Here is a 14,148-nt window from a genome sequence, read left to right as displayed (position 1 = left end):
TTAGAACTGCATGAAAAAATTTTACGATGACCATAACTATCGAATATCGACTAGCATCTCACCCTTATTTGTCTTAAAATGCGTTTTTTAGGCAGTATTAATTATTTAAAAAATAACAACGCTGGTAGTGACCAGAACTCTTTAGGAAATTGTTAAATACATTTAGAATTGCGCGAAAAATTTTACGATCAGTAGAACTCGCGAATATCGTCCAGCATCTCACCTTTATCTGTATTAAAATGCGTTTTCCGGGCAGTATTAATTTTTTTGATAACACAACGTTGATAGTGTCTAGAACTCTTTAAAAAATGCATAAATGTATTCATAATTATACAGAACTATGTTGGAAAAGCCAGAACTCTGAAAAATCGTTCAGCTTGATATATTTGTTACACTATATTCGTGTGTTTTTCACGTTATTTTAATCGATGTTTTTGGTTTTAAACTGCAGAACTCTTTATAGAACTCGTTTTTAATTGCAAATCAAAATCTGACGAGATATAGTGAGGGAACTGCTGTAAGACAAATTAAGACGCAACGTGAAGTTGTCGTCTTAGTCAACTTTGAATCAATTCTTTTGCTTTAATGGTCGGAATTATTTGTTTAACTCATAGAGAAACTCTAGAACTGTAAACAATTAGTGAGTTTTCATGCCAGCTTCATAGACATGGGATCAGATGGGTTTTGTAATTATAAATTATTTTCTGCGGAGTTTAATCGTCAGAACTATTGACAGAATGTGTCTAGACTGGAGAACTCTATAGAATCTTACTCCTCCGTGATCATGTATTCGAAATACGATGAGATGCTGTCAGGTGTTTTTGGAAGTTAGCATCTCATTTCTTAAAAATGCGATTTTAATAGTAAATTCATCAGAACTATTGTTAAAAATTATCAGGAACTGTAGAACTATGCTGGATGCAAGTGAATTTGCAGTTTATTTGTGAGATGCTAACACTTGAGATGCTAACTTCACACACGTACGATCCGGTATTTCAGACGAATTTTAGCATTGTGATAAAACATCCTCAAAAGTTTACAAAATTTTGTCGAATATGCCAATTCAAGAAACATATAATACTTATGATACTGACATATGGACACTTTTTAAGAAAACTTTTCAAATACCCACTTATCATGTCTCAGCAGTATTGTTACCACATTTCTGTTCTATTAAAATACATGATATTCACAATTTAATTGTACTCAGATGGGAATTAATAACTCCTCACTTCCATTACATAAAATTTACATTTCTTTTTCTTGAAAAAATCACAAAATATTTCAAATCGCAAAGAATGTATTTGCAAAATTTAAAGCATTTATCGCATGTCGCAATACCTGGTTTTCAACATGATGCCGTTTCAAAGGGACTCATTTTTTATAGGTAATAATAAATACAGAAAGAAATATTTATTAATATTATAAATTAATATAATGAGCAGACGCTGGTCCACAAAGGGCAGTTCCGCCAATGATGATAAATAAAATAAAATCTTATATATTTACCTATAGTAAAAATTTTTTAGTTTAACATTGAACATAAAAATACTTCTTTCCTCAGATTTAATTACTGCATAATATATTTATATTAACGCAGAATATTATAAATATGACTATAATTGCGTCGTAAAAAATAGCGCGAAATTGTTTAGTCTATGAGATAACACCCCTCATTTTCCTAGAAAAATGTTGTTTACGACGAACATGTCCCGACAGGTTCGATGCGTCATCGACAAAACACGCTCCCAACGCCGTGCGCTATCGAGTTAGTCTTACCCATTGTACGTCGCCTAGCGGCGTCGTTGTTCGTTGGATCGTCGCGCGGTTCGTATACTCAGCAGACAATACGCGCTGACAGTTACGGAATACAAATTCCTCGAAATTGGTATCAACGTGGGTCCACCGAGCTACGTGGAGATCGCCGTTGGAGATCCTCGCCGAGAAAAGGAACTGCTGTTGTCTTTCGAAACGTGGAAGGCACTATACGAGCAACGGCAAAATATTCAGAATTTCTTTCGCAATGACTTCAAAGATATCCATAGTTTTATAAACGTTGGACCGCTAATGGTGAGAGTTTGTACGGTTAATAACATCAAACTCATACGTCTCGAATCTGCAAACGTATGCTTGAGAATGACCGAATCGACGATGCATCGTATGTTCGATCTCGATCGGTGCATCGATGCGAGATTCGATCGTTTGATCAGAATACTTGCGACGATCGATGCAAAGTTTGCGCAGTTCTCCTATATCGCGTCCACTGTGAAGGATCCCAAGGAAGCGTCGAAAGTAATATACGCTAGCGATGCGTTCAATACGAATCAGATCGTCGATTGTGAGCTCGCAGCTTTAGTTTTTTAGTATGTAATATATATTATGTAAAAAAAAAGAGTTAAATAAACAGGCTTCTTGGTAATTATGCAGTATAGGGGAAGCACCTCCGATGACCTTGACCTTGACATATGTTGTCAAGGTCACCCTCCTGAGTGACCTTCAGAAGGTTTTAGCCGTCGCTCGTTTTTTATTAAAAAGTTATTAACAAAAAAAAGTTTGGCGACCTCACCGATTTCAATGACCTTGATATATGTTGTCAAGGTCATGACCACGAGTGACCTTCAGAAAGTTTTAGCCGTCGCTCGCTATTCGTTAAAAAGTTATTAACAAAAAAAGTTTGGAAAGTATAGCATATATAGGTGCATATATAGGTTAGTTGACGCGCTTTAAACACTTAAATACTTTTAAAGCGCGTCACTAACCTACATAGGTACGATTTACTGCTTTAAATGTTGTGTTTTGGTAAAGCAGCGATTTTTTCGCAAAATAATGTATTCTCTGCTTTAACAAAAAAATTTCAATTTATCAACAATTTACTGCTTTAAATGTTGTGTTTTGGTAAAGCAGCGACTTTCTCGCGAAATAAATTATTCTCTGCTTTAAAGAAAAACGTAATATTAGTCGTTTATGCTTCTCAGTACTTAAAATAACTGCTATATTTTCGAAACTTTTTTTGTTTATAACTTTTTAATAAAAAACGAGCGACGGCTAAAACCTTCTGAAGGTCACTTAGGAGGGTGACCTTGACAACATATGTCAAGGTCAAGGTCATCGGAGGTGCTTCCCCTATACTGCATAATTACCGGCTTTTTTACAGCTAAATGAACGATGTAATTTCTTTGCGTGCATGTCCATCCCTACCTATATTTTATCAAATGTTGTTTACGACAAACATAATCGTCATACCAAAAAATTTATGTTTCACATTTTTGTTGTATATTTAAAAAAAAATTAGTTAAAAAATTTGGAATGTTTGTAAAATTTTAATTCAATTAAAACTATAAAAATGAAAAAGATTGTAGTGTATGATATTTAAGGTTTAAATTTATATTACATATGTGCATTAAGTTTAAATTGCATCGTGAAATTAGAATATTTAAATAGGTATTTTTATTGGATTTTAATTTAGGGGATTATTTAGGCTCAGTTTTTTACAAGTGTCGGTTAACTTTTAATCTAAGATTAACTCACTCTTTGTTTCTTTCTAATGCCCTTTTTCACCAACGTCGTTTAACTTGAACCTTAGTTCAATTCACTCTTTGTTTCTTTCTAACAGTCTTCCTTAGAAACAGACAAAGAGTGAATTGAACTACGGTTCAAGTTAAACGACGTTGGTGAAAACGGGCATAAGGGGGACATTAGAAAGAGATGAAGAGTGACTTAATCTAAGGTTAAAAGTTAACTGACACTTGTGAAACTGGGTCTTAATGAACTTTGACAATTAGTAACTCACCTTCATATATAATAATTCTCTGATCAATTGCGAATGTCAAGAAACTTCTGTCATTAACTGACACCTCAATTTCAGTTGACACTATTTCCAAAGACTTCTGCTGATCACAAGAACTTGACAGTTCCACATGTACAACTTTATCCTCGAAATCGATGCATGGCCTTTTTTTGTAACTTCGTCTGAGGTTAAACCGATTCGTGACCTTTTTGTTGTAACTTTATCTGAAGCTAAATATTATCCAACATTATTAGCAATGTTTAAAATCTAAAGATAATATACACTACACAGTAAGTGTGTACGTAAGTGTGTACAATACATACTTCCTATAACGGACTGATAACTTTCCGTAATGTGAACCAGTTCAGGTACCAGTTCGACCTTGTTATAGATGGAATATGTATTGTTATTAAATATTGTTGGTACAGCGAAACTGTGAAGACGAGGACGCTAAAATAGAACCTGACAGAAAAAAGAAATATGCAACAAAGGAAATATAAAAAGAACATACATGAAATAAAAATGGAAATAAAGGACAATAAGCTAGTTTTCGTATATTAAGGTGGTTCTAAGGTAAACTAAAAGACTAGCCATATAAATAAAACTTTGGAAGGTTGTTCTTTAACATATAATAAACCATCTCTTAAAATTTGAGACCCTGTTGCCATGTAAATTATTGCAAACGAGCAATATAAAAAATCACTTTTTAACATAGCTCTTATGGGAGGTTATTGAATTTTTACCGGAAATAATATAATATCTTTTAAGAAAAACTAGAGATGTTAATAAAAAACTGAACACTGAAAGATGAAATCACAAGCTTTCCAGTGGTATATGAAAAGTTGTGTGTTGCCATGGATTTTTAAGAAATATTTGATCGAGAAAGTGATGATGCATGTGCGTGTCACGGAAGTAAAATGTCATGGACACGCTAAGAGGTTATATACGCCAGCGGGGAGACGGCGAGTCGGCTGCTAGATCTACACTATCTACACAGTACTTGCGCACTGACGCGAAAGAATCAAGACAACATTAATCAATCGACCTTTTATAGTTATTATAAATTTATAAATTACTTATAAAAATCAATGGGAACATTATCAATATTAATAATTTTTATTTAGATAAGATGTTTAGGAAAAATCATAATGTATTTTATCAAGTTTTATGTGAGTTGTATTATTGACTAACGATGTCACTTTAGAGCCACCTTAAAGAATTACGTTAGCAATAATCTTTCCATTTGCATCATGTTTGATGTAGTTCCTGATAATATAATATGGTTCGAAATGCTTCTCGCAAATAGAGTACGTTTCTTTAAATGCCACTATACCAGGAATAGCGGCTTCCCATTCTTTTCTCATTTCTATATTTCTCGGCACTTTAAACAGAGACAATTTCTCTTTCTGGCTTTTGTAACCCGATTTACATTTCGGTACTGCGCACGTTATAACCATTTTGCACTACTTTACTCGCACTAATTGTAAATAAAGGTAAAAAGTTCACTCTAAGCCGCGAACAAACGTCGCAGATATCGCGGTATCCACTGGGTGTATCCGACGTAGCAATGATCGACCGCAGAATCGTAGATCACGCGAAGGTCAGGAGGGTTATGAGCAGGGCGAAGGAAAAATCGGTGATGATGCAAATGCCGAGGGAGACGGCTAGCCACAGCAGCAATAGCGTCGTTATAGGTTACGTCGTCATTATGACGGTTATTACTGTGAAGGACGGCCGGTTCCGGGCCCAATTCAGCGTAGGAAGGAGATAATGCTGGCAAAGGTGGTGAGCAAGTGGTTGAGAGAAAGATATGTGCTAGTGCTACCTCACTCTCTCTTAGTTAATGCCTCCTAACCTGCTTATACTGCGCATACTGGGTCAAGTAGAGTAAATTGTAATAATGGGTAGATGTGCCGCAGAATTTTGGGTTAAAAATATGAATCGTCCAAATTGGACGCCAACAAATAGTTCTTACTTGTGCGAGGTAAATTATTTTTTTATTCATTTAATTTATAATAGTTTATTTAAATATTTTATCATTTAATTAAAAAATATATAAAGAAATAGTATATACCATTAAATTAATATTTTTATAAAAAAGGAAAGCCATAAAACACAGGTTATGTATATATAAAAGTACATGAAATCAAGTTACATTACTTTTAATTTAAATACTTTAACATTAACATTAATCTTGCTATTCTTCTATTGCTTTCTTGTTTTCTATGAATGAGAAGCATGGTTTTTTATTAAAATATAATCTTGTTTTCTATGAATGAGAAGCATGGTTTTGTATTAAAATATAATATTGTTTTCTATGAATGAGAAGCATGTTTTTGTACTTTAATATAATCTGTTTATTTTTATTGGCATGTTAAACTAAAATATTAAACATTAATAAATAACATTATAAAATAAAGTTATTTATTCTTTGATAGTTATATTTTATTAACTTCTTTTTATAGGTGCATTTTGCTCCTGAAATGTGGGAGCCGAACAGAATTGATAATAAAAGAAAATTGAAACCACACGCTGTACTAACCATTTTCGGTTTTTTTTATAACAAAAAGAGTATCCTTTCAAGAACCTATACATAAAGAGAACTTACAGAAACCTACAGAAAACCTAGTAGAGAGAGAGCATATTATTCATGATGTTCAAAATCAAGATCAAAGTGAACAATAAGTAGGTGTGAGATAATGAAATGTAATAATAAAAAAATAACATATATATTTTAATTTTTCTTAATGTATACTTCAATTTATTTCAGATTACTACAAATAAATCTCTCAATGCATCTACAAGCAATACAGTTTGTGAAAATGAAATTTTTGAAGAGAAAAAAATTAAAAATCAAAAGTGTTGTAAAATTAATAAAAAAAAACTCTACAAAACTTAATTTATTTACGTAAACAAAATAATATTTTGAGAAATACGAATCAAAAATTAAAAAATATGATTAATAATAATAAGTATAGGCAAATGTTAAAGGAGATGCTAACTAATGATCAAATTCGGACTCTATTTACCAAAAAGCGTATCAAAAATTGGACAAATGAGACCATTCAACGTGCTCTTAAATTACAATTTACTTGTGGAACCACCGGTTATGAAGAGCTTATCTTACAAGGAATGCCATTACCATCTTTGCGTACATTACGACGAAAGTTAGAAAACTTAAAATTTGAAAGTGGCATCTCAAATGAAATTTTTGACTTTTTAAAATTGAAAGCGTCTCATTTACAAGATAATGACAAAGAGTGCGGATTATTTATGGATGAAATGAGCATAACACCGAAAAATATTGACGATTCATCAACAAAAACAATGCTTGGAAACATAACATATCCAAATCAGAAAGGTACAGCAACGCATGCTTTAACATTTATGATTGTAGGTACAGCTCGTCAATGGAAGCATGTTGAAGGTTACTCTTTTGCTGGTTGAAGGTTACTGGTGATTCATTTGATGGAGAAATTTTAAAAGATATCATTTTTCAGATCATAAACAAAGTTGAGAATATTGGTTTACATATTAATTATGTAACCTGCGACATGGGTCCTGGAAATCAGAGACTATGGAAAGCTTGTGGAATAAACGTAGGGCGATATTCTAATCTAAGAAATTATATACCACATCCATCTATTTCTAGTAGATTTTTATATTTTATTGCGGATATTGCACATCTGTTGAAAAATTTAAAACAAGCATTAATTAACAACAAATTTTTTATCTTGCCCCAAGAATTTGTAATAAAATATAACTTGCCATCGAACAGGGTTGAAATTGCACATTTTAATGATTTACTTGAATCTCAAAAAGATTCAGAATTACTTTTAACGCCAAGATTATGTATAGATGATATTAAAAGTACTAATACTTTTAGTAAAATGCGGGTGAATAAAGCAAGAAACGTGTTTTCAACAGATGTCAGTAGTTCATTAGAATTTCTGGATGAAAATTCTAAGCCAGAATTTCTTGCTACTGCTTGGTTTGTCAAAACTATCTCTAGATGGTTCTCGTTAATGACTTCAAGAAATTGTAATAAAGCATTGGGTTTAAAAAATGAAGAAATATACAATGATAACATTAAATTTTTATACGAAGTTATTGATCTCTTTAATAACACAAAAATCGGTCAGAAAGAAACATTTAAACTTGTTTAAAGAGGAATTATATTATCCACGACATCAATCATTAATCTTGTAGAATATCTTTTAAAAGATCGTAATTTTAAATTTGTGTTAACTGGACGTCTGACACAGGATTGTATGGAAAACCTATTTTCAGTTATACGTCAAAAAAATGTAATTCCAAATTGTTTACAGTTTAAAAACAATTTAAAACTAATTGCTATATCAATGTATATGAGACCAATAGAAATTATGTTTATGATGAAAATGAAGACGAATATATTTCTGACTTTTTAGAATACTTGTCAAAAAGTGGTAAAAAGGATAATGTATCAGCTGATATTTCCTTTACTTCTAATGCTTCAGCTACAATTACAAATGACATTCCCCCTTTTAATAACAATACAGTAATAGAATTAAATAGTAAAGAAAAAAACAGTTTATATAGCATAGCAGGATACTGTTTAAAATCCGTTGAGAAAACATGTACTACATGTTGTAATTGCATACAATCTGTTGGGTCAAAAAAATCATTAAAATTGGAATTTTCTAGATTTGTGACACTTAAATGTTATAAGAAAAATACGTTATACTTCATTAATAAACCAACATTTGAGGTATTCTTAAAATTAGAAAATATATACAGACATTATAGTCCCTATTTTAACATCATGCAGAGAGTAAATTTAAATGAATTTTTACTTGATAAATTTAATTCTGTTCCAGCAGATCATATTCTTAATAATTGTCATAATTTGCGTCAAAAATTATTTAAAAAATTTGCTACTTTAAGACTAAAATTTAAAAACAAACGAAATGTATTAGCTAATCGTAAATATTATGATAGCAAATCGATGATGATGCATCATTCTTTAAAATAAAATAATCTAATACTTTTTACATGTATAACATAAGTATTAATATATACAATAATATTTTTTATATGCTGTTTATATATATATATATATATATATGTTATTTATTCCCTATTTTTTTATTACTTTTTTACTATATTTTCTTTAAATATTAATTTATTACTGTTAATTACTATCAAAGTTTCTACTTTCAACTCATTTACTCTCTCTTTTTCTCTCTCTCTCTCTTTCTCTTGTAATATTTTAAAACGTTTTAAATTAAAATTTTAATGTATTTTTATTAATAATTAATAAGTTTTTATATTTCATAGCAATAAAAATTTCATAAAACCGGCGCAAATTGCAGAAAAATGGCGGACCAATCAGAGCGTGCTCCCTCTTACTCTGAGTAGAAATATTAACCCGATGCGGTTCAGATAGCATCCGAGTAAGTATTTTTTGACTCGATAGACTGCGTTCAGATCGCTGGGTTGAAGTAATTAGTTAACTCTAGAGTCGATTTCTCAACCTACCATTTTTCATCGGTTAAGAAGTAACTCGGCGTGTTTCAGCGGCAAGTTTGAAATTGAGTGACGAGAATAATTCAACATGAGTGACAATCAGATTAATGCTGTAGAAGCGGACCCGACTCGCCACGAATTGGTGAGGTCAGAAAATGGGGAGATTGTCCGTGCCGAGGGACACTATTGTCGTGTTCGACAATATTGGTAAGTATATGACTCGAGTGTTGTGAACGGGAATTGCGAGGGAGAAGTTAGGTGTCGAACTAGCTTCTATTGGTTTTGTTGCAATAATCTTTCTCTGTTAACAGATAAAAATATGTACTGCGTTCTCGAAAATGAGAGAAATCTCCGGCTCTTCGGTCTCATACCAACTGCCTTACAATTTGATACAGGTTAGGTTATATATTATATGTATTGAATTTGGCTCATATAGGCCAGGTGATTTGTGACTGCTCCAATAGTTGAAAGAATTTACATTGTTCTTGTACGTTGCAGTTCCTGAAACGAGCATGTCATCATCAGAGACCTTAGGCTCACTTTCTGATAATACAGTATGCTTGACACTAGAGACAGAATGTTCAAACCAGGCAACCAGTAAAGAAAAAGGTAGGTATGGGTTGTTAAGTCAGTCAAATTGTATGCATAACAGTGTAGTACACTCTTGGTCTATGTAAATTTTAGTTAAGTGGACGAAGAATGCTGTTCTAGCACTAATTACATCCTGGAAAGCTAATCAGCCAAATTTTGCAAGCACTACTGTAAAGAACGATGCAGTATGGAATATGATTGCCCAGGACATAAAAAAAACAGGGTTAATAGTTACTGCCACTCAGACTGAAAACAAGTGGAAAAACATAAGGAAGGCGTACATGGCTGTTAAGGACCATAACTCTAAGTCTGGGAATGCTCCGAAGACGTGTAAATTTTATGATGAGTTGGATGAAATATTTTCAAAATCACCAAGTGTCGCACCTGTTGCTCTTGCCTCCTCAAAAAGAAAGAGATCAGCCTCTACAACTGTAGGCAATAATTTTAATAGTGATGATGAGACCTCTGAAGAGATGGAGGCTGACAGGCATTCTGAGAAGAAAAGTAAGAAGGCAAAGAAGAGCAAACTGAATAGAGAATTAGAGGCTTGGTCTAAGACCCTTCGCGAAGATGCGGAGAAAAGGGAATTAACAAGGGAAAAACGACATGAGGCAGTGATTGCTGTGCAGAATAAAGGAATTGCAGCGTTTACTGATGTTATGAATAAGCTTCTAGAGAAGCTATGAATCAGTTGCATTACTTTCTTATGAGCAGTTTGCTAATGTATGCTACAGATATGTTCTGATGTGTGCTCTTTCTTAATTGCTTAATTTGCTAGGTCAGCAGCAAATGCATCTAATAGTACTATTTTAACTATATGTAATCTTTTTATTTAGTAATTTGTTTAATTTTTTAAAATTATGTCTGTTGTGTAGCCGGAGAATATACTATGCCTGACGAAAAAAGGTTTATCGAGAATCGTCCTGTCATCGGTGTCGTCGACGGCAGAGAGGAGCTGGACGTGACCAAGGACAATCTCAGACTGTTCGTCGAGCGTTGGCGGGAACATCCGGACAGCCCGTACACGATCGACTCGTATCACGCGTTGCCGAGGAACCTGCTTCGCAGTCGCGACAAATCCATATCCATGTGGGGTCACAGTCCTTCACCCTGCGACAGCCTTCGCAGCAGCAGCACGCAATCGGAGAGGGTGACGGACCCTGCAACCGTGAGAGATAATTCTAGCCACTAATTGTCCGTGCCGAGTCTCAGCTTGTTCTTGAAGAGGAGAGCTTCCGAAGTTACGGTCGCGCGAAACCGTCGCGATCCCGCCAGCCAGATCGCTCTGGCCGAGGAGATCATCAAGCTATCCGAGCACTTGCGCTCGATCGCCATGGGGTCGCGGGTGAATGAGGAAAATAACAGAAGCCCAATGAAAGCGCAGCGGTTCACCAGGAGGCCCGGTGATGTCGGGAATAATCGCGATACCTACTCGAGGAGTAATGTTAAAGTGACGTCTCACGTCGATAAAAAGACCAACGAGATCACGGAGAAACTGTCTAGTATCACTCGGCAACGAAAGCTCAACGGAACGACCTTTCATAGTAGCCGCAGCTTCGACAGGCACAATCTCGATCCAAATTTCGGTAACGTGTTCGTGGCCCTGAGGAGAACGAGCATCGGCGATGGTGATATGTCCGAGAGACATCCGACACATATCAGAACATATTTTTAGTATACATCAGTAAACTGCTCATAAATAAGTAGTGCAACTGTGACTCTGTTACTACGTTTACGCGAGCGTTACTTCTGTAGTAACTTACGATAATTCCTTCGCGTAAACGAGTGAATTATCGTAAGTTACTACAGAAATAACGCTCGCGTAAACGTAGTATGTGCCTTGTACTTACCTGAAAGTGCCAATTAATTTGTGATAATTTTATGTGTACATTTTGTACCTGATACATGTGATTGTCATTATCCAAATATATTTTTAAGAATTATCCTATAGTAAGGTAAGATACAAAGAGTATTATCAAATTTTAATATTAATATTATTTTTGTTTCCTGTTTAGATATAGGTACTGTCCTAATATCAATATCTTTAATTTAAAAGAGAGAAAGATTTTCTACAGTTTATTCTGATTTCTCTAGTCTGTTTAGAGTATAAAAGAAGTTAATTTTGTTTCTTAATTATTATATTTTTAGTTCTGTTGCGAAAATGCGTCTTTTTCTACTTATAACTGATGTTTATAGAAGATGTTTGCAGAATAAAGAAATTTATGTTCATTTGTATATTATTTATTACAATCCTTATTACAACTGTATTTATAGGTAAACAGTTGATCTGTCAATTATCTCTTACGAGAAGGGCCACAAAGTGGGCTCTCTTAGCTTCACCCTCTTGAAAGCGTATGTTGTTATCATCATCATCATTCTCCCGTTCTTGTTGCCTTACAATTTCAAGACCTTTCCCAATAAAATCATCAACATTATCTTCTTCTACCTGGTCCTCTTCTAGCCCATCCAGACAAATGTTGTGCAGCACACAACAAGCAAGAATAAAACTTGGAATTAAGTCCACCTTTTTCATATCTAAATGCTTCAGTCGTCGAAATCTTCCCTTCAGCAGTGCAAAAGAACGTTCAACGACTTGTCTTGACTGCGACAGTACTGTATTGAAACGTTTGTGTGCTTGAAAAAGAAAATTCACAATAGTTCAAAAGTACTGATAGGTACAGACAGTTCTGTTTAACAGACTCAAGATAAATTCTCGATGAAACTTACTCGTGTTAGGCGACCATTGTCAATGTAGGGAGGAATGCACCATGACAATACAGGGTATGCCTTGTCAGCTATGATGTATTCACCATTTGGGAAGAGAGCATTCACATTACGCTCTGCATCCAGAAACAAGTCAGAGTTCCGGAAAATGCGTCGATCACTTACTGAACCAGGGTAACCAGCAAAACAGTCAGTAAACCTCAGTTCTGAATCACACACTGCCTAAAGAACTACAGCATAATCTCTTTTCCTTGTCTTATAATGCAGTGAGTGTTCCTAAGGCACAAAACAGAAAAATATACCATATGAACAATACAGAAAGTATGATAATACATGTAATAAGATAAAAGATAAACCTTAGGAGCTTCAATGCTTATATTACAGCCATCAATCGCACCAATTACATCGGGCATATTGGAAAGACGCTGAAACTTTTGTTTCACAGAATCAAGATGATCTCCTGCTGGCCACTTAATGATATTCTTTGCCATGTCGTTGAGACCTGCAACAACGCGCTGGATGCTGGCATTCACAGATGACTTTGCGAGATCATGCTTCAGACCCACAGACCTGGTATAAGAACAGCACAATCAGCATTTATATTGAATATAAGCTGTTAGATTACTAAATTCATGCATTTAATTTTATATAAATACATTACCTGAAAGAATCTGGTGTTGCTAGCAGCCACAGCGAAGCAAGCAATTGCGTACGAACAGGGATGCAAGATTTATTACCAGTATCTCCTGCCAAAATAGGTCCAAGACGATTTTCTAGCAGTGCAAATGTGCTAGGCAGCATTCGATAATTTTCACGGAACTGTTTTGTATTAAATCTTGGGACTGTGTTTTCCACATAACCTTCAATTCTCACAGCTTTCCTCGACGGGCCACGTAGCCTTAAATGGGCTTCCAATAAAAATGCCTCGGCTAACTCGTCCTCCTCGTCATCACTTTCCAGCGTTGCACTGAACAATAATGTGAACAGTTGTTTGCTCGCATAAATAACCGTAAGAATGGCATTTCTTCGGCCATCCATAACTTATGTAAGCGGCAGAATGTGACGACTAAAATGTCAAGTAGATATAATAAGAAAACTATTCTAACTATTTTATACCAAACTCTTACACTTATTTGTATACCTCTCGCCGCTTTATTTAACCCAAAAAGCGACTCGGACCGTTCAGAGCCACAGCCTTACTCAGAGTAAATCGTTCGGGTTAGAGTCGAAACTCTAGACAACTCAACCCCAGTCGTCGGGTTGGGAATCTGAACACACCCCCTGATGTCTAGACTCTGATTAGAGGGTCTCTATTGTATACTAGAGTCCCTTTATAGTCTGGACAGACTGGTTCTTATTTTCATTGGACGTGCAACACCATGGCGGAACCAATCACGAGCGGTAAAGTAACGAGCCTTAGGAGTCTCTCTCAAGGTGCGTATTATGGAACTTTTCGAAATGGATTCCGATTGGAATTGTTATTTCCTACATTTCTATTGTATTTTTAGGGAAAACAGTATAATTTCGACAGGAATCCA

The 14,148-nt window shown here is 34.5% G+C and overlaps 1 protein-coding gene and 2 long non-coding RNA genes across 6 annotated transcripts; 2 read left to right on the top strand and 1 right to left on the bottom strand.

Annotated features, from left to right (window-relative positions):
* Window positions 1-3,771: 3,771 nt before the first annotated feature.
* On the bottom strand, window positions 3,772-5,301 carry LOC143907673 (uncharacterized). The gene is made up of 3 exons (XR_013259944.1): window positions 5,121-5,301; window positions 4,111-4,249; window positions 3,772-4,017 (listed from the first exon to the last, which is right to left on the bottom strand). It is a non-coding gene; the product is annotated as an uncharacterized LOC143907673 (long non-coding RNA).
* A 208-nt stretch (window positions 5,302-5,509) lies between these two features.
* Window positions 5,510-6,799, top strand: LOC143907674 (uncharacterized). Its single transcript, XR_013259945.1, has 3 exons — window positions 5,510-5,771; window positions 6,253-6,472; window positions 6,558-6,799. It is a non-coding gene; the product is annotated as an uncharacterized LOC143907674 (long non-coding RNA).
* Window positions 6,800-7,119: 320 nt separating this feature from the next.
* Window positions 7,120-11,081, top strand: LOC143907660 (uncharacterized). 4 transcript variants are annotated; one of them, XR_013259927.1, is made up of 8 exons: window positions 7,120-7,148; window positions 7,288-7,386; window positions 9,107-9,222; window positions 9,347-9,502; window positions 9,607-9,690; window positions 9,794-9,904; window positions 9,980-10,664; window positions 10,762-10,899. XR_013259927.1 is itself a non-coding variant. In XM_077424548.1 (5 exons), the coding sequence occupies exons 2-5, from the start codon at window positions 9,451-9,453 to the stop codon at window positions 11,076-11,078; spliced, it is 564 nt and encodes a 187-aa protein (XP_077280674.1). In that variant the 5' UTR covers window positions 9,135-9,222; window positions 9,347-9,450; the 3' UTR covers window positions 11,079-11,081. The 4 variants fall into 4 exon arrangements, 1 of the variants encoding a protein (XP_077280674.1); XR_013259928.1 differs by having other exon boundaries at window positions 7,129-7,148; window positions 9,142-9,222; XM_077424548.1 differs by lacking the exons at window positions 7,120-7,148; window positions 7,288-7,386; window positions 9,980-10,664 and having other exon boundaries at window positions 9,135-9,222; window positions 10,762-11,081.
* The last annotated feature ends 3,067 nt before the right edge of the window (window positions 11,082-14,148 follow it).

Source organism: Temnothorax americanus, unplaced genomic scaffold (assembly GCF_048541705.1).
Source record: "Temnothorax americanus isolate GAGA-0224 unplaced genomic scaffold, ASM4854170v1 Scaffold86, whole genome shotgun sequence".
NCBI classification, from domain to species: domain Eukaryota; kingdom Metazoa; phylum Arthropoda; class Insecta; order Hymenoptera; family Formicidae; genus Temnothorax; species Temnothorax americanus.
This window is presented reverse-complemented; position numbering and strand designations above follow the sequence as displayed.

Coding starts and splice junctions, on each gene's coding strand:
- LOC143907660 (XM_077424548.1), top strand. CDS start 9,451: ATGGGGAGATTGTCCGTGCCGAGGGACACTATTGTCGTGTTCGACAAT. Junction 9,691..9,793: donor TGCCTTACAATTTGATACAG/GTTAGGTTATAT, acceptor TGTACGTTGCAG/TTCCTGAAACGAGCATGTCA. Junction 9,905..10,761: donor GGCAACCAGTAAAGAAAAAG/GTAGGTATGGGT, acceptor TCTGTTGTGTAG/CCGGAGAATATACTATGCCT.